Source organism: Mastacembelus armatus, chromosome 5 (genome assembly GCF_900324485.2).
Source record: "Mastacembelus armatus chromosome 5, fMasArm1.2, whole genome shotgun sequence".
Classification (NCBI taxonomy): domain Eukaryota; kingdom Metazoa; phylum Chordata; class Actinopteri; order Synbranchiformes; family Mastacembelidae; genus Mastacembelus; species Mastacembelus armatus.
This window is the reverse complement of record NC_046637.1, coordinates 10,476,713-10,504,066: the sequence shown is the minus strand read 5'-3', so window position 1 is coordinate 10,504,066 and position 27,354 is coordinate 10,476,713. Positions and strand designations below refer to the sequence as shown.

At 40.1% G+C, this 27,354-nt stretch overlaps 5 protein-coding genes across 6 annotated transcripts in view; 2 read left to right on the top strand and 3 right to left on the bottom strand.

Annotated features, from left to right (window-relative positions):
- The window catches only part of megf6b (multiple EGF-like-domains 6b), a 49,844-nt gene extending 41,756 nt beyond the window's left edge, over window positions 1-8,088 (bottom strand). Inside the window, exons 1-3 of the mRNA XM_026305832.2 lie at window positions 7,910-8,088; window positions 6,391-6,525; window positions 5,333-5,442 (exon numbers count right to left, since the gene is read on the bottom strand). Of these exons, the coding sequence (XP_026161617.1) occupies window positions 5,333-5,442; window positions 6,391-6,525; window positions 7,910-8,001 (337 nt within the window). The 5' untranslated portion in view covers window positions 8,002-8,088. The remainder of the gene's footprint in view (window positions 1-5,332; window positions 5,443-6,390; window positions 6,526-7,909) is intronic.
- Window positions 8,089-10,250: 2,162 nt separating this feature from the next.
- On the top strand, window positions 10,251-13,740 carry akr7a3 (aldo-keto reductase family 7, member A3 (aflatoxin aldehyde reductase)). Its single transcript, XM_026307764.2, has 7 exons — window positions 10,251-10,626; window positions 11,312-11,499; window positions 11,687-11,791; window positions 12,094-12,190; window positions 12,658-12,757; window positions 12,888-13,017; window positions 13,394-13,740. The coding sequence occupies exons 1-7, from the start codon at window positions 10,332-10,334 to the stop codon at window positions 13,553-13,555; spliced, it is 1,077 nt and encodes a 358-aa protein (XP_026163549.1). The 5' UTR covers window positions 10,251-10,331; the 3' UTR covers window positions 13,556-13,740.
- A 113-nt stretch (window positions 13,741-13,853) lies between these two features.
- mrto4 (MRT4 homolog, ribosome maturation factor) lies at window positions 13,854-16,257 on the bottom strand. The gene is made up of 8 exons (XM_026307765.1): window positions 16,139-16,257; window positions 15,681-15,739; window positions 15,458-15,561; window positions 15,006-15,087; window positions 14,849-14,916; window positions 14,611-14,762; window positions 14,422-14,498; window positions 13,854-14,325 (listed from the first exon to the last, which is right to left on the bottom strand). The coding sequence occupies exons 1-8, from the start codon at window positions 16,164-16,166 to the stop codon at window positions 14,176-14,178; spliced, it is 720 nt and encodes a 239-aa protein (XP_026163550.1). The 5' UTR covers window positions 16,167-16,257; the 3' UTR covers window positions 13,854-14,175.
- Window positions 16,258-17,346: 1,089 nt separating this feature from the next.
- The window catches only part of iffo2b (intermediate filament family orphan 2b), a 22,217-nt gene continuing 12,209 nt past the window's right edge, over window positions 17,347-27,354 (top strand). The window contains exon 1 of one of the 2 annotated variants that reach the window (XM_026307762.2): window positions 17,347-18,405. In XM_026307762.2, coding sequence (XP_026163547.1) covers window positions 17,921-18,405 — 485 coding nt within the window. In that variant the 5' untranslated portion in view covers window positions 17,347-17,920. The remainder of the gene's footprint in view (window positions 18,406-27,354) is intronic. The other variant, XM_026307763.2, reaches the window with a different exon arrangement.
- LOC113130834 (telomeric repeat binding factor 2, interacting protein) overlaps window positions 21,690-27,354 on the bottom strand; it is a 26,337-nt gene continuing 20,672 nt past the window's right edge. The window contains exons 13-14 of the transcript XR_003295734.2: window positions 21,983-22,142; window positions 21,690-21,766 (exon numbers count right to left, since the gene is read on the bottom strand). The gene's annotated coding sequence lies outside the window, so the exon portion shown is untranslated. The remainder of the gene's footprint in view (window positions 21,767-21,982; window positions 22,143-27,354) is intronic.

Genomic DNA, 27,354 nt, shown 5'->3' with positions numbered 1-27,354 from the left:
GTCACTGTTTAACATGGGTGGCAGCAATAGCCTGTATGATTTAAGGTAAAGTTGTTGCAATCCCACACTGGTCGACAGAAAATGACTGGGATTCACTAAATAAACTTTTGGTCACTGCCACAGGTAATGATCATACAGATGTGCCCGAGTGAGTCATGATGTAAAATCAGAGAGCTACAGGGCGAGTGTTGCAGCCAGCAGCCCTGCATCCATAAACCCCTGAAACCCGAACTGCTCTCCTTCAAATCTGTGAAATTCAAAGAATCCAGGATGTGTAAACAGTGAGAGCTCTGGACATGTGGATCCACCTCAGAGGTGAACAGTCACATTCCCTACACTGTATGCTTATCTCAAGTGTGTTGAGGCTAATATTCCGGTGAAGTACGACACAGCTGCTGAAGCCTGTTGTTTGCACTCTCCTTAGCAGAGTACAGTGCTTAGTGATGACAGGACTAGAGGATTGATGTCTATTATTGCTCTTACTGACTGGCAACATGTTCACACTGGGAAGGGAAAAAAACATGGTCAAGCTAATCACAAGGGGAATTTCAACTCCAATCCTTACCTCATGATATTGTGGAGACATCTTCTGAAAGCTAGTTTCACTAAGCATCTTATGCCAGATATGCATTTTTCTGCATATATAATCCAACCAGAGGCAGCATGACCAATCTAATGCCCTTTACTGGGCCATATACACACATTATACCGTACAAAACACAGAAATCAGAACAAATCTCACCCTCTTGCTTTTTCACACAGACACCAAAACAAATATTGGAGGTACAGTAAATACTGTAAAATACATCCATGTTGTGCGCAGTACTTAATAATCTAGCATTTTGCCCAAATAGTGAAGAGACAGAAATCCTACTCCAACAGAAAGACCACCTCACCACCACTAATCAGCTCATGTTGACTTCCACAAGACTGCGTGGCTACAGAAGCTATGATACACTGTATTTCTTCAGCATACACTAACAACATAACAATCCCCACTCCTGTGATTATCTAATGTGAAGGAATTTTGATGTGGTGAAAGCAACAGATGACAGATGAGCAGGAAAAAAAAGCAATACTCTGGTGGTGAGTTTAAACAACAGTTTCAACTAGATCCAAATTCTTCAGGACAATGATATTACATGTTGCTGTGAGATCAACTTAACGAGATGCTCAGATATTGTGCCAAAATCCCTTTAAATATATTGAAACACCAGCAACAAACTAAAAGGTCAGATGTCTCGCAGAGTCACTTCAGGCTAAGCGACAACAAGGGGAATGTACATTCCCTCTTGTGAGATGTGAGACAGGATTGTTGGCAGCTAACCAGGACATTTTTGGGCTGCCCCCATCCTGTGCCCCTTACGCCGTTTAATCTTTTCTGAAATAATGCCTTAATGTGGCATGCAGCGTGGCACAAAACTCACTCTCATCTGTCGCAGCGAATGCCTCAACTCTATTACAAAGACACCTTCTAAGAGGATTAGCAGTTTCCACAAAAATAAGACACAGACAGAGCAGGGGTCAGCAACTCGCGCCAAGAAACTGAAAATCAGTAAGCAGGTGTCACACTTAGAGCTTCTGAAGGGAATGACCACATCATTACAGAGGCAGCCCTGTGTTGTTTAGGCTCCATCTATCTGCTCAACCCCCAGGAGTGCAAGCCAGGGGGAGGCCACATTTAGACACAAAGGCCTGCGCTCAGGGCACCGTTTGATGCCACTACTGGTATAGGTGGAGCCGAGCACTGTATTTTGAGACAAATCGTGTTTTGCTATGCAGAGGAATGTGTCATTTCAAAGAGTTTTTGTGAAAACCAGGACAAGCTATGTCAGATGATCTTTGACAGGTTTCTTCTAAAGACTTTAAATGCCATTTGAGCTAGACACTAAGTTAGTTTGATAAAGCAGCCACAATACTGCAAAGCAAAAATGTCTTAGTGTGAAAGAACTGTGAACTGTCTGGGCATTTTCCTTCATTCTACATCCAGTAATATGTATAATTAAACACTAAGAATATATATTTTCATTATTTTATAGAAGGGGGAAAGGAATACTGACATTGGATCACATCACATGAAAAATCATGTATATACACACATATACACCAAACTTAAATATACTCAAAATCAAAAGGGCATATAGATTTATTTCCAACAGGAATTAATTGCCATAGCACTAAAAGCACTTTTTACTTTCCACCATATTATCTTTACCAGGACACCACCTCTGCTGCACAATACTCATTAGCGCACAAAGCAGTCAGACAGACCAAACAATCTAAATTATACCACTGTTTTAACATATAACACATTGTCAAGTCTTGGTTCATTTTCGTCTATTTCTCTTTATACATGTGGGTCCATTTGTTTTCAGCTATGCATGATAGCATCCCCATGACTGCTGACATAGTTGTTATTTTCCATGACACACATACACACACTAAAAGACCACCCATGGATAGACAGAGGACCATTTCCTCTTTTCTGCCTACTGGGCCTATTTCACATGTAACTACCTTTACCAGCCTGGTCCCACAATAAAAGGAGGCCACTTCCTATTCAGCAGTTAGGGAGGACAACAACCTGGAGGAGTCATTGTGCCTGCTCTTCAACTCTTGTCACAAAGCTGATTGTCATCGATTGACATAACTGCTGGATGCCTCTCTTGCCTGACCCAGTCCTTTCTCACACCTCCTTTCTGAGGTAAAAAGTTTAACTCACTGATTGAGCTGTTCTTTAACATTTAAGTGGAGGAAGTCGCCATCACAAAGTCAAGAACTCTTCAGCTTCAGGAGAACCAGATGGTCACTAACCTAACTGGAGCCTTTACAAACTCACACAAAAGTCACCCAAATTGCACTTTTGGGGGGGGGGGGGTCTGGTGTTTCAAACTGGATTGTATTTACACAAGGACCCTGACTAAATTTCTGCTCATAATTAGTTACAATAGACTGTAGTGAACAAACCTTGATTAGGTGTTAAGATTTTAAATGAGAGAACATTTTTTCACGCTTGTCTGACATTTTATAAACCAAACAAGTCATTGATCAGAAGTATTTTACAGAATAACTAATAATGAAATTAATAATTTGTTGCATTTCGACCAAAGTTACCACTTTGATTGTTCTTAGTACAATAATTCTGACAAGCACCAGAACTTGAAAAACAAAAATTCGCAAATTACTCAAGAACTACGAGTAGATGCAACTGCGGCAATGGAAAACTTGGAAAAGCTTATAATTAGATGAGACTGGGCTGAAACATAAAGATTTGGAAAACAAGAGGCAGAGGGTCAAAACAGAGTAAAATGTGAAAAGAACCAGACGTTTGCTGTGCTGTGGTATATCCTTCCTCTAAATATGTAACTAATTATGGTAAGCAAAGAATGTTGGAAAGAAACATCTCCATCCACAAACTACAAAACCGTGTGAGGGACATCAACATCTGCACAGTGGTTGAATGAGGAGGATGAGAAGAAACACAGGTGAACTAAAGTAGAGGCAACTACTTAACTTAACAGCCACTGTGGGTGTTGTATCTACAACATGATTAGACCATCCATTCCGCTCAACTGGCTCACAATACTCACAGGTCATTAGCCTAAATGCATTTCATTGACATTTTATTAGGGAACACACACAGAGATAAAGAGAAAAGATAGACAACACAAGCCAAAAAGAAACCTCCAAAGTGTCACACACTAAATCACTATCTCAACACAAAGCATTCTCATCTTTCCCTCATTTGGGGTTCTTTAGAGGATTTGCTAAAGCTGTACATTTTGCAAAGCTGATTATGTCTTTTTGGATGTTGGAGTTACTGTTGAAAACAGCTCCACAGATTGTGATGTGCTGACTGAGGTACAGTGCGGACAGAGCATAGGAAAGTGCACAGGAGTGGGAGGGGGGATTGTGGTGTGAGCTTCCTTTTATCCCAGTTCAATGGCTCAGAGAAAAGGGTGATTAGTTTGTCCCATCTCAAAGTGCTGCCATGTCTATGGTTACAGAGATAAAAGCCTTGCCTCTTGTCGAAGAGAGCAGCCATTGTCACACAAAAAGAGAAACAAAATCCCCCCATCTACTAAAGTGAGGGGTGACTCTGGGCAGTCCTGAGGAATGCCTCTTTAAGACATGTCAGTGTTTTAAAACAAACCAGACTCACTGGAGAGAAGACAGTGTAATACTTCCTTGTATAATCTAATACTATAACCTTCTGCCTGAAAACAAAGGGTTCTTTGAATACAGCATAGATGCTATAATAAGACACTGATGACAGGCACATCCAGGAGATCTTCTCCCACTCCCCAAACCAGCCACTTCCCATTTGAGGGCTATCCCACAGAGTATATGCTTGGACTCAGGGTGTGAGGGCTAGGCATAGAAGTGTAACAGTAAGGACAAACCTTTTACAGGAAGACTTTTCCTTTGTGTAAGGTATGCAGACTATGCGATCTGGATCACTGGCTGTAAAATCCTATCAAAGAAGGCTTCTTGGTCTCAGCAGTGTGAAGCTCAGCTTACCCACAAGGAGATGAGCTGCCGGCAGCTCCAGTATTGCCAGCCGTTGAACTTGTCCATACATGGACCCACGAATCAGAGTTACAGTGGGGTGATTTAATTTTTTTTTTCTTTGTTCTTTTCTGAAAACCAGCCGATGAACTCTCCACCACCATTTCTGTCTTGTGATTGGCTGGGGTACATACATGTACTACACAGGCTTCAATAATTATCTTCTGCCCATCAATGCCCTGTCACGCCTCTGAAGAGTACCATGACTGAGCAGCATGAGGGAATACCTCATTTTCAGTTGTACTGTGCACTCTAAAGCATTTATCTAATGAAGCAGATGCTAAGTTCCACAGAGGTCTGTCTTAAACTACAGGCGGCTTACTCAGACTGTCATTGTTATTTCCTGAGTGCAGAACAAGATGCTACAACACTAATCCAATGTGAGAACAAACGTCAACAACTGAATACTTTCAACACAGGAAACTCATTTCCCACTGTCCACATCTAAACCTTGTGGGATTGTTGTAACAACACAAGTGCTGCAGATATGGCACTGACTGATAACATCTGCTGAGAAGTCTGGATGGGTAAAGTACCTCTTGACCTTTTGACCTTTCTTTAAAACTCTTTTATTCACAGGTCTGTGCCCATGTTGAGGTGACATATGACCCATCCTTTCCCCTGCTGAGTCAGGAAAAGACATATTGCCTTTCAGTAAACACAGCAACCTGCATATTCTGTTTTAAGCACAAATGTACAATAACATTTTAAAAACTCATTTTCCTTATTTCATGGTATAGAAAATCAAAATTAGCATACTTACGATACAGACAACCTGCTTCCCCATTAAGTTGAGACCATCCTGGGCAACACTTGTACACAGTCTGATAATCTTGTCTGTAGACTTGTCTGTATGCTGTGTAGTATGCTGTCCTGTTAACATAAAAAAAAAAAAACGTATAAAATAAAAATCAATGAAGCGTTACAAGGGTTGAGAAAATGCAGGAGCATTCAAATGAAAAATGGTAGCATGCGAACACACACATACACAGTACGTAAGGATTACCTGATTTAATGTTTCCACATGTACTTCTTAATGTGTCATGTGGTTGAATACTGACAGGTTAGGAAAAACAAACTTGTTCCTCTCATCAAACGGCTCTATGAGATATAATGCTCAGCAAACATTTCCCAGATTTTAAGGCACTTTTTTTTTTTCCCAAGTGTGGGACTTGCAGACAACTTCAGACAGTGCCTATCCCTGTATTTTAGGACACCACTCACTGCTTCACAGTCATTATACATTGTGGAAACGTATTTCATTTACAGCAAGTAATTGTGGCCTTGGCTGCCTTCAAAGCAGTCTTTGACTTCGCAACACAATAAATAACCCTGAGAAACCAAGCGTGAGCAACAGTAAGAAGCTCCTGGAACTGACTCAGAGACAGGCTAAGATGTAAGCATTAGAATCTCCTTCAAAGGAATGTTAGCTGCAGAGACGTCTGTGTGTTGAGTAGATGGTAACCCCCGTGCAGTGGGGCTACACCTTACACTCAACTCTATGACATCTTCAAAGATATGATTATAGGACAAGAGCGTGGAAGATGAAGAGGGAAGAGATCAGGCAGCTAGATCTCACCTTCTTTGATATTGCTAGGAAATTGAGTTTTATAAAGGATCATGGCCTTTCTGATAAAACTTTTGCATGACTCATTTAGACTACAAACCCCTTCATTAATGCTTTTCCTCTAGCCAGAGCTTAACCAGCAAAGTGCAGCAACCCCTGCAGGGGAAGTTGGGAGTGTCTGTAAGAACTGATTCAGAGGTTGTGACTAGAGAAAAGGAGGTGCAGACAGACTGAAAATGAGATGCATTACTCACCTCCTCTCGTATTCCATACACCATGACTGTCCGACACAGCCTTGCTTCCACACTTTAACCATGCGTGTGAAGGCCTGCACACACGGTTGCCTCTGGGCGACCAGCGTCACCTCCCTCTCAATGCACACATTGGGCCTGGAATGAAAACAGTTGTAAAAATACTTAATGTGTCATAATGTTTTGCTCACCTACAGATGGTAGCAGGGCAGTTTATGAGCACTGCGTGAAATGTTGAAGCAAAGAGAAGGACAAAGCATGGATAAGGCACTTTCTACTTGTTAAAAATGTAATGCCTGCAAGGGAACTGCCTGTGTTGAGGTGTAAGGCTGCTTATGATGTCTGGGTTCTGTAAAGTCTTAAGGGGAATTCCTCATTGCACCTCTCAAAACACAAGATACTATCTGTAGTTCATTTTAAACTCAATATTCAGATGAAATGTGTTACCACAAAGTGTTTTAAGGGTATGCCATTTTTTATTTTTTAGTTATAAGCATAAAATAAATGAAAAAAAAATCAAAATGTTTGGCCTTTAAGCCAGTTTGTTGGGTAACAAAAGTATCTGAAATAAAATCTCTGTAATTATTTAATACTAATATGCAAAATATTTACAAAATGACAAAGTATGACAATTTTCCAGATCATTCACTTGAAGCTGTTATATTTTTCTCTAGAATTTCAGTCAATTCACAAGACTCCATTTCAGCAGAAAGAGGAGATCATTAACATTTGTATGATGCACAACATTTCTGGGTGAAAACCCAGAAATGTTGTGCATCATACAAAGTCTTTCTGGGTCAACATGCGGCACAGTGTACAATTTCAATTATCAATACAATCAGTCAATACAATTTCAAAACATAACTCCATAGGTAACTCTCCAAGGATAAACAGCATAGAAATCAATAGGACTCTTAAGACAACATCCAGCTGCTAATCTCATAAACAATGGTAATCCCCCCCCCACACACACACAAAATTGCATATGCAAGACCATATTATAAATGGCAATCAACAACACATAAACTCTTCTCATATAATTCAGGCTCATTATTTATTATTTGGCGGTTTGTAATAACTTTTACAATTAACTAGCTAGTCTCTTTGAGGGGCTTAAAGCCACTTACTGACTCAGTAAGGAATGCACCGTCCACATGGAGCTATTATATCAATATATAAATTACAGTTATACCATGCAATGAAGTTGTCGATGAAGACCAAGAGAGTGCACAATATCAGACTGAATGTCCCTGCATTAACAAAATGAATCTGTCACCCAGCTGTGATACCTTTGAAACTAGAGGAAATGTTTTTGATTTCTGCCTTTGTTTACAATACAATGTATGTGTAGATAAACCAGCATGTCTCTCCTGCTCCAAACTCAAAAGAAAACCTGAAGCTGTAAAAGCATTTTCAGGAAAGATGAAGAGTAAACATTATCCCAGCAGAATCTGTGCTCTAACCAAATACAAACAAGTTAAATATTCTATAATCAACACAGCAAAGGAAAGAGGTTACTCACATATAAGGTTGAAGATTGTTGGAGATGTCATAACGCAATGCAGGAGCCTCTTTAATGAATATTAGGAAAAAAGAAAAAAATACACTAATCATTTTTCTCTTCTTCGATTGCACTATGGTTTTAAAACGTGTCAGTTTCTCGCAAACTCAATCATGAGTCTAATTCAGATATTTCCCAACAAAAATAATATAAGTAAACAAGCAAACTAAAAAAAAAAAATCCTAAGAAACTTAAAAGACGCGTGGAGAGTCTTCAGTGTGGAGACGACCAAACACCATCCAAAAATGACACAGCCATCACATGCGGTGCAGATTCTGACGCGCTCCGCTGGTGTGAGAGACAAGACTCCACAGTGCAGCTCACCTTCGCTTCGTCACTGCAGATGTTGGACTGACGGCCAAACACTCTGGAGGCTGAGCGCTTTCTGTCCCCCCCTGCTGACTCGGTAATAGCGGGGGTTTTGTAGGAGGTAGGGGGGCGATGATTATTCAAAGCTTCGGCAGCTTCTGAAAAACCCGCAGACACCCTGCAAATGCACTCCAAAACATCTTTTCTCCTAGTCATAAGCTCGGAAATCTGCATCAAACTTATCTTTTGGTCGGATTTAGTGCGCTCTCCTGATGCCACTGTGCACAAGTGCAAGGATGCTTCGATGGAGACGTGCGTAAATGTGCGCCACTTACTGTGTTTCATATGACGCGACAAAACACAAACCGCTCACGGTAAGCATGTGGCCATTTGGGAAAACTGAGTGATATACTGTCGCCTGAGGAGCGCGAGAGGATGTTTGGAGTTGACGCAGGGGATGAGTGGGTGTGAGGCATCTAGGGGTCGCTCTGCAGGGCAAACAGCTGATGGTGCGGTCAAAGGGTCAGCCGCAAGGACCGACTACTGGTGCTCTCCAAACAATGCTTTCATTGCCCACATGTGTGTTCATGACCCCAAAAAGTCTTGGGTCACCTCTGTCTGTGCAGCCTCTGAGGAAACCAGCTATGCAGCATGTTGTTTAAATTAGATCATTGGCTTTCAGACATATCAGAGAAGATCAACACCCTAAAACACCTATATGCATGGCTGGGTTAGGCAGTTTTGGAAGCAGAGAGTCAAAACTCTGCTGTGGGAAGAGACCAAAAAGAATGATGAAATTTTGCTTTACGCTGACTGTAATACATCAAATGTAGAATGAAAATAAATCCTTCTGTAAAACAGGTTCTCACAGTTGCCCAGTAATGCAGCTGATATTTTACTTCACTAATGCAAAATGACAATCACTTTTGAGATTAACCAGTTTACTTGCAGTGAACCTGCTATTTTAATAGATATCTTGGGCAGTTGTACACTTTACCTGGTTAGTAATGAAGACCTGCACCACATCAGGCTCAGCTCATCTCAATTCAATTGTATAGCACCAAATCACAATATAATCATCTCAATGAACTTTGTGTAGAAACCCAACAAACCCCTTGGTTCTTCAACAACTGTTGCCAGTAACACTATCAAATACTGACTAGCATTGTCTTTAAATGGCAAATATTTCGTAACACCTCACCAAATAGTTTAAGTTGCTTACATTTCATTATTGGTGACTGCAACCACAGAAGCCCCTAAGGTTGACTTGCCCTTGCTCAATGATATGCCCTACTAAAGCACAACAGATACTGAAGAAAAAAAATAAACAGATGGAGGCTCCTGTATTTTCCCCAATACAATCTTGAGATAGAGACATAGGGACTGTGTCAATATCGAGATTTAATACCTTTAAATGTAACAATGGTTACGTGCTATATATCCTTAATTAAATGGAAATTAGTTTATCTCAAACTAAGCTAACCTCTTACAGGGTAGTAATGCAGTTTAGACATATTTCTGGTTTCTCAGACCCTGTGTAAAATTTGCTGAGAGAACTCATGTCTGACAAAGTGTAATAATAATATTGACCTGGGGTTATCCCAGCCCAGGAAGACCATATCACAAAAATGTAATATGCATAGTTAAAACAATCTATATACTTCAGTTCAAATAAATAAAATGTACTTTCACTCACCATACTGTATTTAGAATTTACATCTACTGTATAACCCTGAGCACCTCATTGTAAACTAGACGGTGGCTCGGTGACACCTTGTGGCTAAAAATAAGAATTACACACCCTCCATATGACTAGGTATGACAAGTGCCCTAAAATGATGCAATAAAGATACTTGAATAAATATTAACTTTCGTGTTTAAAATAACAGGAGGTTGTCAGAGAAAACGACCTTTGCACTGTCTCGCCTTGTGCCAAGCAAATAACCCAAGCGGCCAGTTAATTGTATACTACTTGTTCGCTTTTAAACCGAAGAATATATTTTACGACGCTCCCTAACCACCACTTCCAACACAACCTTTGCCCTTCGTCGTAAGCTCGCTGCTGTACAATATCATGCAGTGGCTTCTGGGAGGAAGACTGTGCACACTAAGACAGAGACATTTTATCATAGACGTGCTTGTACTTTTACCGACGTTTACAGCTCGTCGAGACATGTCGTCGTCCGGAGCTCCACGACCCGTGTCCCTGCTGGGAACCATGGCGTTTGGTGGACGAGCAGACGCCGAGCAGAGCCTGGAGATGTTGAAGGCTTTCCTGGACAGAGGACACAACCAGGTGGACACAGCCTTCATGTATACGGATGGAAAGTCAGAGGAGATCATAGGGACCATGAATCTTCCTAAAACAGGTAGATATTTCCCAAAATGCCAGCTTCTCCAAGTGAACCAAACAACTGGTACCTCCTGATTGGTACCAGCTTGGAATTATGGGTACCAAAAATGGGCCAGTCCTCTTCCCACCAGCAACAAGGTTAATTACACTAAACACATCTCATTATTCTCATGGGTTTACATCTATTTACATGGATCAATATTGTAGATCGATATTGAAAGTATCACAATAAAAAAGTAAATATAAATATCAGAATTATAAAATAATATGTTTGGGTTTGGGTGATTGTGGAGGCCAGGTCATCTGACACAACACACTATCCTTCTGGGTCAAACAATCCTTACATCGAGGGCTGTTTTTAGGTCATTGACCTGAAAAACAAATGATGGCCCCCAGTATTCACAAACAGGATGGGATGGTGAGCCACTGCAAAATATTGTGGTAGCCATGCTCTTTTAAGTCTTTGAACTCTGAATAAAGCAGCAACAGTGTCACAAGCAAAGCACAGCACATCACAAAACACCACAAACAAGTTGATTATTATTGTACTCTTAAACCTGTTGTTACAGAAATTTGGACTGATGTGTGGTCAAAGCCACATTCATAATACCACAATGCCTGATAGTCAAAAACCATGTTATCAAATCCCCACCAACAGAAATGTACTGATAACTAATGTACTTCTAATTTCTCTGTGACAGTAAGCATAGCTACCAAGGCCAACCCCTGGGATGGGAAGACACTGAAGCCAGAAAGTGTGCGCTCCCAGCTGGCAACCTCTCTTCAGAGGCTGCGGACTGACTGCGTGGATCTCTTCTACCTCCATGCCCCTGATCACCAAAACCCCATCCAGGATACTCTTAGGGCCTGCAATGAACTCCACAAAGCGGTTAAGAGACTTCATTGTCTGTTTCTACATATGCTGCAATCTATGGGTTTAAACTTTAAACCTTTCCTCTGACACACCAAAAAAATGCATGTATAAATTACAGCTGTCATGTTCAGATATTGTCTGGTTATTTGACAATATTTCATTAAAGTGATGTATGACTCCATGTTAACATATCACCCTTCAGGGAAAATTCAAAGAGTTGGGCCTGTCAAACTATGCGTCATGGGAAGTTGCTGAAATTGTGTGCATCTCCCGACACAACAACTGGATTGTTCCCACTGTTTATCAGGTATTCTGCCACTTTTTAAAACAACCTTTTTGTTTTCTTGTCATCTTGGAATAAATATAAATATTTATTGATGTTACATCCGTCCATATGACTAGGTATGTTTTAGGAAAAAAAGTGCAATTACACTGCCAGGACTGGCAGTAGTGTTTGTCAAGCAAATACATCACAGCATGGAGAAACCCTTAAGTTTTTTCCAACTCACTGCAATCTTTGATTGTTTCTTCTTTGCTTTAACATAGTTCCACCTGATTTTTTTGACTGTTGTTCCCACTCCTAACTTACACTCTTTCAACCTTTCACAGGGGATGTATAATGCCACGACAAGACAGGTTGAGACAGAGTTGCTGCCATGTTTGAGATACTATGGAATGAAATTCTATGCATATAATCCCTTAGCAGGTACATTATCAGAATCATTTGCACAATACAACTGCAAAGATATTATATAAAGATATTATTTTTTAGGTTTCTTGTACACTTAATTTCTTATGTATTTTCTTATTTTGTCTATCTGGTACATTTTGCACACTTGCTATGTAGATTTTTTAGTATATGTGTAGTATATATTGTGTTCTCATGTACTTGTAAATACTTTACTATATTTTAATTTTATTTTGTATTCTTGCATTGTATGCTGTCTATACCTTGCAGCTGCCACAAAGGAATTTCCCAATTGGAATCAACAAAGTACATCTATCTGCATCTTGCTGCCACCGTTTGAATTGTTGCGGTCAAAGAGGGACATTTAACAAAATTTGAAAGTGTGGATGAATAACGTTGTAAATCCTTCAATGTCATTAAGTGACAGTACCGAGTACGTTAGTATAATCCCACATAACATGAATTCTGGCATTATTTCTGTGCAGGTGGCCTTCTGACAGGAAAGTACCATTATGAAGACAAAGATCGTTCTCAACCTGCAGGACGATTCTTTGGTAGCAGCTGGGCCACAACATACAGGGACAGGTAAACCAGCAGCGGTTTGTTTTTTCCAGTGAAGATGCTGTGGCAGGTTAGATATTTATACATGTCTGCAGTTAATGCATTTATCTGTTGATAAAGCACAGAAAAGTAACACTGACTGTACTCTTGCAAGATACTGGAAACAAAGTCACTTCCAGGCCATAGATGTGGTTCTCAAAGCCTTGGAGACAGCGTATGGTTCAGAAAAACCCACCCTTACTTCGGCTGCTATGCGCTGGATGTACCACCACTCCCAACTGAAGGTACCTATTGTGCAAAGATAGTTGCAGTAATATGGGTCTATGTTCAGAGTTTTTAGCTTATGAGAATTTGAATTTAAACCTATGAGGAGAGGACAGTACGCTATGGTACAATGGACATTTTGTATTTTTATTTATATATTGGACAAAGATTGATGCTTTTCAGTTTGATAAACTGAGGCAGAATTTTAAAGCAGTTGCCAACACTGATTTAAAATAACATGATTTAACCATGCACTACTGTCTTTACATACCTCTTTACTCTGTTATGGTTGTAAATTAAAACGAAGATATTTCTTGTAATGTATCCTCAATAAAACCACATTGTGGTTTGATAGCATTGTTTTTCCTCTGACAACTGCATCATCTGCACTTACAGGGTGATCTTGGAGATGGAGTCATCATTGGCATGTCAAGCATGGCGCAGCTTCAACAGAACCTGGCTGCTTCAGAGGAGGGTCCTCTTGATGAGACAGTGGTCGAGGCCTTTAATGAAGCCTGGAATCTCGTAGCCCATGAATGTCCAAACTACTTCAGATAAAGTCCCTTTTTAAAACATTTTTTATGAGCCAAAATCTTCATCGCAGTCCGATCAAACATTTTCAGGTGCTTACAGAATCTATTAATGGTCCGTTTCCCTCAGTTGCCTGCTTTTAGTTTTTTACTGAAATTGCTCTATTGCTCTAATTTTCTTATAGGTCAATTAAAAACCAGCATTTGTTAATATCCAGGAGCACTTTTTTGTTAATCTAAAAATGAAAATGTCATATTTAGAAAAATAGTTACCTTTTCAGGAGTATGACTTACTTAGACATTCACAATAAAAATAAAGACATATCACATTAACAAAATGTTTTTCTTAAAAATAAAATGCATCGTTTGGGTTGGGTTAACATATGGCAGGTACTTGTACATGTTCTGGCAGAATGGAAAACTACTGTCATGCAATTATGATGACAAATCTTGATAAAACAAGTGTTTACTGAACAAATCAGCCCAAGCTAAAACTCAAGTTGAAGAAATTTTAGGTGAGAAATGACTCCAGTGGCAGCACAGTCAGTGAAGATGAATGGTTTCAACATCAATATCCCTCTGATGTCAAAGATGGACAAAAAGTGACTTGTAAAAAGAGATGTGCACAAGCCCGTCCTTGTGGAGGTTTCACTCTACATCTTCTTCATCATCATCATCATCTTCATCATGCTGAATAGACTGTTCCTCACCAGCAAAGTTTTCAAACTCACATGTTTCTGAGTTCCACATACATTTGATCTGCACTTTGAATTCTGCCATCTCGATACCAAAGAGTTTCTGTGAACAGGAAGGAGCCGATTTTAATGGTCACCTACAACAAAGTACTGCATGTCTCAGGCAACATATTTTCAAGTGAAACATGCAAGAACTCACCAGAATACGAGCCTGCTCAGGAGTTAGCACGTCTCCATCTTTACAGACTTCATAGTCCTTCAACAGTGTTACCACTCCTAATAGAAAGACATGTCAATGTTATATCCAACTAAAATGAAAAAAAAAAAAAGACTGTAAAGGTGACTGGTAATTTCTCTCTTCTTTGCACTACAACATTTTTTATCTTGCCTTTTTTGAGAGCAGTGGGGAGTCCTAATTGCCTCAACTGTGGCTCCATTGAGTGAGGAAACTGTTCCAGTGGTCCCTCATCCAGGGTTACGTCCATCTGTGCTTGATTGCCTGCCCGTGCATAGTCCATGTCTTTGAAATTGCTAAAATACCTATCAGTACAGTAGATTATTTAAAAAATGTAACAATGTATGACTTATCACTGCAATCATGGTCTGTGAACTGAGCCCTTACTTACTCTTGAACCTCATCCCTTGTTTTATTTGTGAATAGTACACCCACTTCTCCTCGCAGATATTTGCTTACCTGCATATTTTCAGAAACAACAAAAGAGTCAAATATTTGAATTACAGCAATGTTTTCACCTTCTCATCACTCTTTTGGATCTCATCTACCTTGTGCAAATTGTCTTTGTACTCATCTGTTTCACCTTTACCCAAGGCAATCATCATGACTTTATTTTTGCCAAAGAAGAATCTGTGGAGGGGAGACGAGTCCAATTTAAAGGTTTCATATGACACCTCTTGACATCTTTCAATCAGTTATGAACTGATGAACCAACTCAAACGGTTACCGTAATAGAAGCAGTAGGTAAGACATCCTAACTTTTAGTCTGCAGTTTAGGTCAGGCAATCTTCAGCTCCCATAAAACTTAGTGGCATTTTAAAAATCAGACCCTCGCCACATCTTTCAAACTCCATGCCCTAAATTAAAAGTTACAAGCTCTCTGATACAGATTTGTAGTTTCTAATGACTTTAGAGTAACCTCTCAGACTTAAATCAGATCTCTCCCGTGCACATTAAGACATTATGTTTTCACACACTGAAATGAAATAAGTGCCAGTACCTGCTGTGCTTCCATGCTGTCCTGATGTCTTTCAGCTTGTTATTCCTCATATTGGCCACAGAGAAAATGAACAGGTGTCTGTAGGTATCCACACATTTCCGTAACTAAAAACAAAAAAGAAACAGGAGGAGAATTTACTATGAAACATCTCAACAGCTTCATTTAACACTGGTAAGCATATAACAAATATAATCTGAGAAGAGACCAGAGAAGAACCACTCACCTCTTCTATTAACTTCTGTTTTAACTCCAGTCCTTTTTTGGCTGTTTTCGTTAATGAAACTATGGGGAGATCATGTGAAAATCAGTCAGTTTGCTCTAAATGCTGTCTTTCAGCCATGCCTCTTTAATCTCTGTGTGAAACCCATTATTTGAGTTTGTGATACTTTTTATTATGTGTATCTCTAAATTATTCTAATTAGATTTATCCCAAACAACGACACAGGACACCCACATTACAATTCTCAGAAAAGCAAAATACTATTTTAAAAACAAATACGTTTGAGGTTTTGTGAAAGAGAAGCTAACTTCAGCATTGAACGTGTCTCAGCGCCAGCGTAACATCCCGCAGGAGAAGAAACTAAACTTAGCTTGTTTCTACGAACAATCCTTCCATCCAAGCAACCGGTTAAAATGTGAATATGTCCGTACAAAAAAAAACATGGACTGATATTTGCTTACTTTTCTTGTCCCTCTTTGATTTCGGCATGGTTTCCCCTCACGATGCTAGAGCAGAAGGCGCACATGTGATGTAAAAGGGCCCCAAATGTTTCTGTTTGTTGAAGCTGACCGTGTGCTGCCTGAACAAAAATAAAATGACGAGAAATTTTTTATTTTATTTATAGTTAGTAAAATATAGCTGGTCGGTGTTGCTGATAGGCCCTAAATAAATATTGGCATCACTCGAGTTGAAAGCCGTGATAAGTTAGTTGGCGTTATTCCTAATAACGAATTAAGGTTACTCTAAAATGTCTTTTTTATGTATAGCCTGCCAAATATGACTAAAACTGCCTAAAATATAGTGACATGATTAAGTTGCATACGACGGGACAATTTCAGCTATTATTGTAATAAACACTCTTTTGGATTATATGTTTTTCACACTGTGCATCTACTAATTCATTTAGGCCTATGTGTAGTAGCCTATACCAAGGTGGCTGCATTTCTCTGTGAACTAAGAGATTATGAACCTGTTGGCAACAACTACTGAGTAGGCAACACTATGCCAGTTGGCACTAAGGCCAAGAAACAAGTTGACAAATTTCTGATAGATCCATGTATAGAATATTCAAGGGCCCCTTATGTAAGTGGGGCTCCCTTTCAGTTTTGATTCTAGATAGCCTGCACATTTCTAATGAAAATTAGAAAACTACAAATTCATTTAAATGTCTATACAAAAGCTTGGTTCGTGGTTGTGGATTGATGAACTTAAAAAGGTATTTACAATACCTCACCAATCCTACAATGTACTAGACCAACATGTAGGATATATGCACAAAAAAAAATCCACTGTAGCAAAATCCTTATGTATAAGGCATACAGTGGCATACAGTAAATCTGAACCTTAAACATTTGACTGCTACTGTAAATATACTATGAAATGATATAAATGTAATATATACTGTAATATATGACACAGTACAGCTATAGTTTATATGTACAGTTTAGGTTGTATAGCCAACAAGAGTCCTTGTGCTCAGGGCTTGTCTGTGACGTTTCATTTTGAGAGACTGTTCATTTAACGTTTAACGTGACGGGCTTAAACTTGATGTGTAAAGCAAAATTAAATGATATGTCACTGAAGTCATAGTCTAGTTTTTCCTATCAATCAGGCTGCTGTTTGCTGTGTATGGGTGTGAGAGAGGGAGGGAAGGAGGAGGAGCTGATGTGGGTGATAGTGCCGAGTTTAGCACTTTGCAACATGATCCGTGCGCACCACGGAGAGGCCGGCTCTGCGGTGCTGCATCCTGCCGTCCCACCACACCACATGGAGACTGGGTAGAACCACGGTAAAACAGGGAATGACTAAGAAAGAAGGTGGACTGCTTTCCTCTGACGGCTGCCTATATGAACCCGCAGAGCATCCGAAACGAGGACAAACACAAGAGATGAGGGTGACGGGAGGTAATCCTGGTGCTTATTGCGGTCTGCGTCAAACCCTTCGTTCCTCCAGGAGATGATGCCCTCGGTGCCTCCTTAAAGGACTTTTGGGGTTTCTCTGCTGCAGGGGTCCATGTTAGAATCTCGGGGTAAACATCCAGCAGGGACAGTGATGATCAGCCCATCTCCAGCCTTTCAGCCACTGTAAGCAGCATCTGCATTGCAAGGAGAAACTTGGGGAGTGGGATTGTGAAGGAAAATGCAGAGATAAAAAAAAAAAAAACAACAGTTGTTTTTTTTTTTTTTTGTTGTTGTTGTTGCATCCGAAACAAGACAGAGCTGTAGTTGGATTACCGTGGGTTTATGTTTACCAACATGAACTCGTTTTTCTCCGATACGCCACCCGGTGCGGTCTGCAACGTCCCCACCGGTTCGGGCGCGGTGACCAGCGCCCTGCGAAATGACCTGGGCTGCAACATCCATGTGCTGAAAACGCTCAATCTGCGATTCCGCTGCTTCCTCGCTAAAGTCCACGAACTAGAGAGGAGAAACAAACTGCTGGAGAACCAGCTGCAGCAAGCTCTGCAGAGATCGAAGTATCGCCACCTTTACACCCGCGAAGTTGCCGTGCAGACAGACGGTCCCGAGTCGCGACTGCCGGGCACCATCTGGAGCTTCACCCACATCCGGAGGCAAGGGGAGCGGGTTGAGACCCTCCACGGACCGGGGGTGACGTGGACGCATCCGGACGGAGTTGGTGTCCAGATAGACACCATCACCCCAGAGCTGAGGGCACTGTATAACGTGTTGGCCAAAGTCAAGAGGGAGAGGGACGAGTACAGGAGAAAGTGAGTAAAAAGTGCACCTGACTGTCCTGATGTGGACGCATGTGCCTGTTGATGTATGTGACAGTTTCACCACATTTAAAAACATAACTAATAGATATATATATATATAATCCATTTCGATTTATTAAATATTAATAGTAGCAAAGAATTAAATGATGATTCATCAAGGATTGCAGCTATGGGCCCCCCTTTTCTATTCAGTCATTTTTATCCAACTGGAAATCTTTAGGCCTATATCTTCCAAAGAGAGAAGAAAAAAAGGATAATGTTGATAATGGTTCTACCTTGGATTATCTCAGACATACTTATATTCTTTGCAGTGATTTTTTCCCCCATATTCTTGTAATAGATTGTCCAGTCTTTAAACAGAAATGCCAGCTTTTTGAATATGATGAAATGTGATGAATATGATATGAATCAGTGTGAATTGAACATATTTGGGGTTTGGACATTTGGTTGGACAATACATGAGATTTGAAGATGATGGTTATAAACCAAATTATCAATCAGTCGAGAAAATGCTCAGCACCTCAGTCATGAAATTGCAGATTTGATCAGTTCTTAGAAATGATCTCACTGTTTCTCACTGAAACTGTTTTTGATCTACCATGACTTTACCACTTATTTTCTCCTCATGTGAGTGTGAGCCATGTCACTGTCAACAGATGCTGTACCCTCGCGGTAGCATTTAACATGAAGCATGTCAGAGGTGCTCTACATTTACATAACACAAAGACATAAAGTGAGCTGATCCTTGTTCCCACACCATTTCTAGGGGAAATGTCTTTGCATGGGCTCATTCTCCACCAATTGTACTACTTCTCTAGTTATATTAATTGCATTTCCACAAGGACCAGCGTCCCCGGCTGACCTACGTCACTGCTGGCCGGCTTGGCTGGCTACTGGAGGGAGACATGCCAAGCAGCCGCCTGCTTCTGTTTGCCTTCATGATTCAAGCAGAGAAGCATTTTAACAGGCCTCTGTCTGCTCGGTGAGGTCAGCTATGACGAATGCTGACTTCCCTGTGAGTGCACTGACTCAGTGACACAGAATGTGTGTGTGTGTGCTCCCACTCCTGTGGGAAAGTGGATATCCTGTCCAGTCATTCCCTGTAACACCAGTATATCCTTTTTTGTGCATTTCTGATTGAAAAAATGAAAAGCAGTTACTGGGAAAGAATCCAAATTAAAAACTGCTGTGGCTGAAGTCAGAAATTTGCCTTTTAGTAGAAACGGTGGGTCTTGACTTAAGTTATCTAAACATCCATCTCAGTTGAGTTTTAAGAAGTGTTTTAGTTAGCACAATATATCCACTTACTCTATGTGCACAGTTATAAATGTATATTATGGCTCCAATTGCTGTGGAGCCGCTGGTATGCGAAAAGAAGATGATTGCTAACCACTTATTCATTTTGCATACACTTATGGACACTGCAGATTCCCAGGGTCAAACATGTTCACTGTTGTGTTTTTACATGGAAAGAGCTGTAGGCAAAGACACACTCCCAGCTCCTTTTTATTGGCCAATAATCACTGTAATCAATCTCTTTCCCTGCCTCTCTCTTTCCTTCTCTGCTCTGAGCTCAATAATTGCATCACCGCTGAGTTCGCTGCTCAGTTGTTTTCTCTCTGTCTCCCAGTCTAAATCCTCTTTACTGGTCACGTTTGAGCATTCACTTCCTGAGCCCCATTCGGCCATGCCTTTTCAATTCTGTATGTTCTCTTTGTGTTCAGCCATTCCTTCGTCCTTCACTCCACCACCCCCACAGCTCCTCCACCCCTCCGCTTCTGTGTGTGCCATGCAGAATGCTTTGTGAGACATCCTCATCCCCCCACCCAATCCTCCCTTGCCGCTGCTCCCACTCCTTCTTGGTGATTTATGAAAGCTTTACAAGTGTGGACACACACAAAGAGATGGAGATGGAGATGGTCCATTTCTGATTGGGCCTCTTGCATTCATACTAAGAAGTAGCCTACATAGTTGTTTACTTTGTGACGTTTCATAGTACGTCTCCCTCTGATCAGGAGACTGCGTGTTGTGTCATACATTGTTGTTTGTAATACAGTGGCTTATGAAGTTGTATTGTTAACATGAGTTCAGAAGAGTGCTTGAATACATGAAACAGCACCAGTATAATAGAAAAAGTATCTGACAGGATTATACTACAATATAGGTCTACAAATGAAGGCCAGATTGGTGAATGCGTTCCCAGGAAGAATCTCACGTTATCTAAGAAATGCGGGAGGCTGATAAGCTTTTAAGTTTTAAGTTAGAATAACCTTCTTTACCATTTGACATAACCTTAATTTATTTTCTATGAAAAATTATCTATATAGTTACTATCTCTGTCTCTCACACACAGACATACTGGACTCATTAACAAAAAAAACATGCATGGGAGCAGACTTCATAACTCAGGCAGCCAGCGTACATGCACATCCGCTTAGTGCCACACTGTCTGGACGTTCAGGTTATATACGTCTCACACTGACAAACAAGCTTTGCAAAGACGATGTGTAAGGTCAGTGCCACTGCCCTCATTCATGCTGGGTTTTTTTTTATCTTGCATCAGTGTGAAATGTATCACTTGAGGGTCAATGATTCTTTACCAGTAATTGCCACCAGTGTGCAATAACGCTTAAACAGCTGGAGACGCACTGATGAACATTTTTGACATCCAGGAAAACACTTTATGTTAATTAAGACAAACTGAGTCCAGTTACCTACCTTTATCTGGCTAAGAAGGAAAAGCAAACATTTGTTTAAAATTTACATGTTATGGTACGGAGATATTGCAACCAGCTTAACCATTATCCAGGTTACTGCACAGACAGACTGATAGAGACTAAGATACAGCAGGTATACTTGTGTTAATATGCTAATATTGTTTCCAAGATAAGGATGCTTGATTTTCAAAGAACACAACTGATAAAACTGCAGTTTAGATTAATTCATGTGTGATGGCGCTGTAGGAAGCAGCTATCAGGATGATTGCATAAACAGAAAGAGAATTGTGGAGAGCAGGATAATTTACACTAATAAACCATTTTTTATGTTCAATGCTTACTGCGGTGGTTTAGATGTGCATTAGTGGCGAAGGGCGCATCGGCTACAAACTGTGCTCCCCTTGGGTCATTTCTGATTGGTTGTTTATTCCATGACTCAGTAGAGGCCAAACAACTGTTCTGCTGGATCAGAATGGGGGGTGATACAGGACGTATAGTGAACCAGAACTGACCCTGAGCCTCCTGGGCATGTTCTTCCTGCATGAATAATTCACTTACCACTGAATTTAGCTGTGTGTAGATCAGCACAATGAGAATTCAGTGAAGATACTTTTCTGAGGCTTTGATCTTGCTTTCTCTAATTAAAAGAGGGGAAAGGCAGAGTTGAGCACCTTATTTGAAGGTAGGGTTCAGGCTTGTTGTGGTAAAGAACTAACAAATTACAGAGTGAAGCAAACTTCAGATTTTAAGGCTGCATTGTGCTTCACATATTTCCACTTGAAGAGCAACTGCACTGAGCAAGTGCTGCACTGATGACCTCTTCAGCCTCTGTGTCTGTCTTTGCTACTGACCTGCCCTGCGTATAATCCAGGCTGACTATTCAGGACAAGGATTTTCTCTAAGCCGTCACCTAGCACCGAGGCTTCAACCTCCAGCTAGCCCTGCACCACATCCTGGCACGCAGCCGCTGCACTCAACCGGGGGCCTCTCGAAGTGGAAGACTTCCTGCTGCTGAGTGTGAGAGACAGAAAGAAAGCTCAGTTCACTGAAACCTCTACAGATTAGAGTCTAATCATCTTCATTACTCAGACAAAGTATTATTATTTTTTAAATATTGTCACTGTTACAAACCTGGATTGTTTCCAATCTAAACAATAAAGGACACTGCTCATTCTTCATAGACCTCTCCACTATTACTATGACATATTATTTCATGTGTATTGAGTGAGACCTACAAACTGTCATGCTACCGTAAATATTCAGTGGAGCAGTGGATCCCAATCTAGATGTCAGGACACCCAAAGGCTCACAAGATAAATCTGTGTGGCCTTGAGATGATTAATAAATCAGACAAGAAGAAACATGCTCATATTTGTAACAAACGCTTTTTATGGATTTTCCCATATGAATTCTCTTCTTCTTTTTGTGTAATATTGAATAATTTTACCTCTTTAGGTATATAAAGCCCAAAATGCAATTTAAAGTTTGCTAGAAACTACAGTACTAAGCTGATTTAGGAAATTACTTTTTCATTTACGTGCTTAAAAACTGATATTATATATTAATGTTTTTAAGCTTTACATCTTCATTAGGAACCAATAATACAAAAAAAGAGTAATAGTGGCATTTTCATTTATAGAATGAACATAGTTGTTCATGAATTCAGAACATTATTAGTAGAAAAAGCCAATAATTATGGTAACGTCTGTGAAAAAGCTGAAAATGTGGACTCTTAGTATTGATCAAATATTGTCGTGCCTTTGTTCTCTCAGAGCTTGTGTCTGGAACTGCTGCTGTGCTGTGCTGCTGTGCTGTGCAGCTGTGCTTGATTATTCATGGCTATCGATACAACTGAGAGCAGTGGCGCATTGCCATATTTAAAAGTGCAGGAATGCACCTGTCTTTCATAGGAACTGACTACCTGGGGAGAATGTACAGGATGTTTGGATAGGGGATTGTTTTGGAAAAGTACACCACAGTAGTGACCCAAAGCAAAGCAGGAGACATATAGCTTGTTAAATCAGTTATATGTTACTGCTAAGTCTGTGACTGTTATTCTTAATCCTCATTTACCACTCAATACATTTAACAAGTGTATTTTCCTTTCTGTTCAGGCTTGCTATGTTTAAAAAGCTATTATACCTTTTCTGAAGGCTTGGATGCGCTGACGCAGCTTGCTGACTTAAGAACCACTGTATTTCAAAAACGGATTATTCCAGAGGAAACGTTCGTTTGCTTAGCACCATAAAAAACAGACACACATAGCGATTTGGGCAATATATCATGTTGCACATGTGCCAGATAGGAACATGGGGTGTGAGAGTCTTGACAGGGTTATTCAATCTGCCTTCATGCCCCTGCATGCTTGACCTTAGACCAGATGTGTCACTCCCCTGAGCTCACCAGAACTCTTAATGTATTGAGAGATACGAGTGCATTATCTTCCTGTGGCATCCTTTTCATTGTGGCTTTTGTAGCAGCAAAAAAATGGTCATCAAGTTAAAGACACAATCTGTGGTCATCTAAATGTAAACAAAAATATATACCGCCAACACAGGCTGGAGACTGCGTTTACATCCAAAATGATTCTGACAGGTCTTCTACTACAAGTTACTTTTCTGCATACTTTTTTAGCAGTAGGTTACTTTTTATAAATACAGATTTTCAAAAAGAAACACAGAGAATTCATATATTTCACCAAAAATGTATGTTAATACCTGTCACTTATATGGTATTTTATGATTTGCATTGTTAATTTGACTCACACATAATGCATCTTTAATTTTTGTTATTTCAGTTTAGAGTCGTCTTGGGTCATCATTACTGGGGATGCCATCAGCTCATTGGCTTGTAATAATACTGCTCATCAGGGGTCTTACACTCAAATTACCCAGGATGGTGCTTCAACACTCAGCGGAAAAATAATGTGAGTTAGAATTAGTCATCTATTAATACCAGGGTTGGGGGTTTGATTCCTGGCCTTGAGCAAGGCAACAAACCCTCAGTGTTAGGTCGTCACCTTTCACGATAGTGTTAGGAAGCTCTCCTGTGGGCTGGATCTCTTCCACAGAAGTGTAGTTTCAGTAGTTGCTGTGATTAATTCAAACATATTTGTGGTCAAGAAACCAGATTTCCTCTGAAAAGAGCTGTTGCAGTTTAACAGTAACTCCTGGGGTTTGTTCTACAGGTGTGTGTACCCAGAGGATAAACAAGATATTTGTCTACCGGTGATGTCTCATGGCACTATTATGTCTCACGTAATCTGACTGTACACACCCTGGCCTGTGTGGATTTGTGCCAGAAGTGAACATCTTTATCTTCTTTTCTTCCTTACTGGGACTACCACTGCAGCTCCGCCCTAACATGGCCCGGGCATGCAGGTCGCTGTTTGTGCTCTTATTGTTATGCACATACAAGGAATCTCCTAAATCCATGTCAGCTGTCAAGCAGAAATCCAACTCAAAGACCCCAATTAGAGGATTGTTAGGAAAGCTGCTAGCTGTCTTTAGTGAAGCGTTTTTACAAATTTTGTCTTAACTTTTTTTGTGCAGTTAAGTGTCATTTTTGTATTTTAAATAAACAGCCTTGGGTCCGGAGTTATCAGGATGACTATAATGTGCACTGCAATAATAACAGTACAGCAGGGTGTTTTGTAGGATGTGGGGTGGGGTCAGTTTACATTGTGGGATTTTAGATGAAGGCTGCAGACAAAACTGATTTTCTGTCACAAGGTTCTGTCACTCACTGCTGCAGGATGCACGGGCTAATGAATCAAATATACTTGTTAAAGTAGCTTAACTGTTCGTTGGATTAGCAAAATCAAAATAAAGAAGGAAAATTTTATATAAGGAGTCAGTAAAAGTCTGTGCAATAAAATGATTCTTTCCAGGTGCTTATCAGTAACTCTTTAGTTGGAAAGAAACTCTTGACAGAAACTCTTTTGTCTTTTTGCCAGCTAAGTTATTTAACTGTCAGTCATTACCAGCATTTACAAACTATTAAATTTGGGGGGTTTTTACGTTGCCAATACCTTTGCATGTTGCAACAAAGAATAACAGTTTGAAGAGTTGTTGCCATTCTAAACAGTTACATAAACTCCTCTGAAAGCAATTATTCATTTTCAAGGTGATCTTAGGTTATAGCTATGAGTTGGAAACAACTAGTAATTACATGTGAACACCTGTGTGTTTGTTGACCCCCCTTCACGACAGATTACAGCATCCCTCAGGCCAGTGAAAACAGGGATTGGGTAGAATTGGGAGTTGCACAGAAATTAAGCTCACACCCTAATGGAAAAGTGAGTGTGGCAACATTGTTGGGTTGGGTCAGGATGGAAGATTAGACATGTTACAACATTGGCTCCTAATTATCTGTCAGTTCTTCATCAGTATGAAGGGAGGATTCACTAGTGATGTACCAAACCCTCTATTCAGACAGATACTTTGATCAAAGATAATTAATCCGTTAATAATCTTACCTTACCGGGAACATGACTTATATCCAGGCTATATACATTTTTTTTTTAATGTTGCCCTGTTGCTCTGCCCAAACTTGCTCCGCCGAGCTCCTTCAGTGTCGAAATGCATGAAAAAGTTGTTCCTCTAAGCAAGGACTTACAGTAGATTCATGAAAATCCCTTGACACAAACAAAGCTTAATAGAGGCTTTATCTCTGTTTGAGTGCTTAAAAACATGCTGCTGTTTGCAAGAACTTAAGTAAGAGGCAGCAGTCTGGTATAAGACACAGAACAATCATCAATCTCAAATATTACCCCAGTGATGTCATTGGGCATGCAAGACAAACAAGGCAGCAGAAGAGACAAATGGAAAAAAAACAAAACAAAAAAACATTATCATAATAAAAACAGGTATAAGTTTGTATGTGCCAGCAGATTACCAGTTATTAGTTGAATAACCACTAGGAATGTTTTTCTTTCGAACCTCACAAAATTGTCTATGTCCTCCCTGAAGGAACAATGTCATAAAAAGAAAATGCTCAGTGGACGATATCTAACAACTTTCAAAGTCTTTAGATAATGAGGAGCTTTGCAGACTGATAAAGAGAAAGGAAGATGCAGTCTGAATTATGTTTCTTAGGACGGCTGATGTTTCTTTGGTCACTGTAGTCATATTTCACAAGCTCTAGGTCTTAAGTTCAGCTTAAAGCAGCCTTGTTCTGCAGATTTAACACATTAGGTTCTTAGGAAAAGACATGGTAATACCTTAATTCTACACTTAAAAAAACAGTTCTCAACACAAAACATAAATACACAGAATAAAGACTTGACAAGATTCCTGTGTAGGTTGCAACATGAGGGCCTACAGTATATGCAGAAATAAATATATAAATATATAAAATGTCTGGGTGTGGAGGGCTATATTCAACACTGGCCATGGCTGTGGAACATAAAGGAATCACTGTGCACAGTTTACGTGACCGACTGAGCCATGAATCAATCTGCATGTCCCTCAGATGCAGGTCAGTGGCATCATTTCCATGCACAGGGCATGAGGAAATAGAGCGATGGAGGACAAACGTCTGTGTGGCTGTTATGGATATGCATTAAGGTCATGGAGAAAACTGAGGTTAGATGGAGCCGAGAAATGAAATGAGATTCAACCTTGGCGTGTCGTCTCATCAGCAGAGACCCCTGAGCAGCCAAAGGGTGGGCTCCTGAGCTGCTTTACCCACTGGTGTGATCAATTTCACACTGCTGCATCATTAGCATGACACATGTCTCTGTGGAGTCTGGGGCTGGAGGCTGTAGACTACAGACAATCACGACATTCGGTCATTAAATTATGTTTTTGTAGAAGAGCAAACAATCTTTTTCTAAACTTGCAGCATTTTAATCCCATGGATAAAAGAAGAGTTTTTATTTATTTATTTACAGTATTGCATGCTAGGTAACCTTCATACATTAGGTCAATATATTGGCCTGGGGGTAAATTATACTGAGCACCACGGAAACTAGGCAATATCCATGGAATTAAGGTGGAAATTAATAAAACAAATGAATTGAGGAGATGTAATAGAAGGGCTGTCTAACTGTTTGACTTTAAGGGTTAATCTGCTTTAATACATTGGATCAGTTTTTGAGCTTGTAATTTGATGTCTGGTTACCAAGGAATTCACCTTACTAATAAACACTTTCTAATACATCATAAAGTTTAAACAGGGTGTTGTCTGACTCAAAACTTTTATTTGCTATGAGCAACAGAGA